Raw genomic sequence first — 1,379 nt, 5'->3', positions numbered from 1 at the left:
CCATTATTTCAATTCACACAAAAAGGACTCCTGGAGAAAATGATTGTGCTCCAAACAAGCTATGTGTAGCTTTTTAACATAAATCAGCTGTTTGGTTATCACGTAAAGCTGATCATCCAGTTGCATTGTCCACAAATCACATTTAAAAAAAAATGACAAAATATCATCAAACTCACAAACAAATGAATATGACTTTTGGGAGAACAGGCCAAAAAATAAAAAATAAAAAAAATCAACCTGAGCATTCAGTATTGGCAAATGAAGGTTCCTGGTCAAAGGAAATGGCTCGTTTGCTCATCAGGCTCGCTCCGGCCCACGTTCGAGCGGAACTGAGGCGTCGTTCTCGTCTATAATTTGACGTCGGTGTGGCGTACTGCAAACCAGTCGCCTGATGGGAAAGCCAGTCATCGCCGTGTTCATGAAGATAGAGCGGATTGATGACACACACTGCACCATTGGTGGAGGTCAACTGGAGAAGCAAACAAACAAATGAAGAACAACATTCATGAGATGAAATGAAAACAACATTGATACTCAGTTCTCATGACTCATGACAAATGTACTTTTTGATATGGGAAAAACACACACAAGCACATGGTTTTTATTTAGTCATTTGGAGATTATATTGGATTTTTTTTTTTTTTTTTTTTACACAAAAAACTATGAAGCGTCACAGTACCTGTATGGAGCACATTATGTTATTTGGCTTCATGTGCGTCATTTCATCAGACATTTGATGAGGTGGTGTGCTGAGCCAGGTTTCTGCATGACCGAAGTAATATGTTACATTCGAAAAAATGTGACCGGTTGCTAAGTAATCTCATGTTTGCTCATGACCATGAAACCAAGACTTTTGAAATCATCGCATATTGCCGGGATGTAAAATGAGAGCATGACTCACGGGGTTCAAGCTGAGAAAGACGATCTTCGTTGCTCTGGGCCAAGTTGTCCATCCAATGAGGAATTCTTAGACAGAGAGCCAACACATCTCTAACACAGACAATAAAATAAAAACAGTTGAAAGAGATTTTGTCAACATGCCATGATATCAATTCAAACTTTGGTCAGAACATAAGGTACACATGCACAATAGAATGAGATCCTACACAGTAATGTAAAAGTAACAACACAGTAATTCTGCGTCAATAAATGTCATAATACTCATCTCTGAATGACACTGTATTCAATGAACAGAATGCTTTCTTCTTGTAAGTGTTGGATTTTCGCTGCATCACACTGAGAGGCATTTCTAAGATGTCTTCAGCTACATTAGCGGAAGGAATACCAGAAGTTGCACTTCCTGTACAGTTTGTTGTTAATAATTATAAATTATGAACATGTGTTCTCAACTACAACCCAATGCAATAATTCACTTAGTC

At 38.1% G+C, this 1,379-nt stretch overlaps 1 protein-coding gene across 1 annotated transcript in view; it reads right to left on the bottom strand.

The window, feature by feature from the left end:
* Positions 1-1,379, bottom strand: part of rinl (Ras and Rab interactor-like) — an 11,114-nt gene that overhangs the window by 3,557 nt on the left and 6,178 nt on the right. The window contains exons 5-7 of the mRNA XM_019861190.1: positions 902-990; positions 680-762; positions 238-469 (exon numbers count right to left, since the gene is read on the bottom strand). Of these exons, the coding sequence (XP_019716749.1) occupies positions 238-469; positions 680-762; positions 902-990 (404 nt within the window). The remainder of the gene's footprint in view (positions 1-237; positions 470-679; positions 763-901; positions 991-1,379) is intronic.

This window comes from Hippocampus comes, unplaced genomic scaffold (assembly GCF_001891065.2).
Source record: "Hippocampus comes isolate QL1 unplaced genomic scaffold, H_comes_QL1_v1.1 scaffold122, whole genome shotgun sequence".
Taxonomy (NCBI): Eukaryota; Metazoa; Chordata; class Actinopteri; order Syngnathiformes; family Syngnathidae; genus Hippocampus; species Hippocampus comes.
Note: the sequence above shows the minus strand (reverse complement) of the source record. Positions and strands in the feature narration are given on the sequence as shown.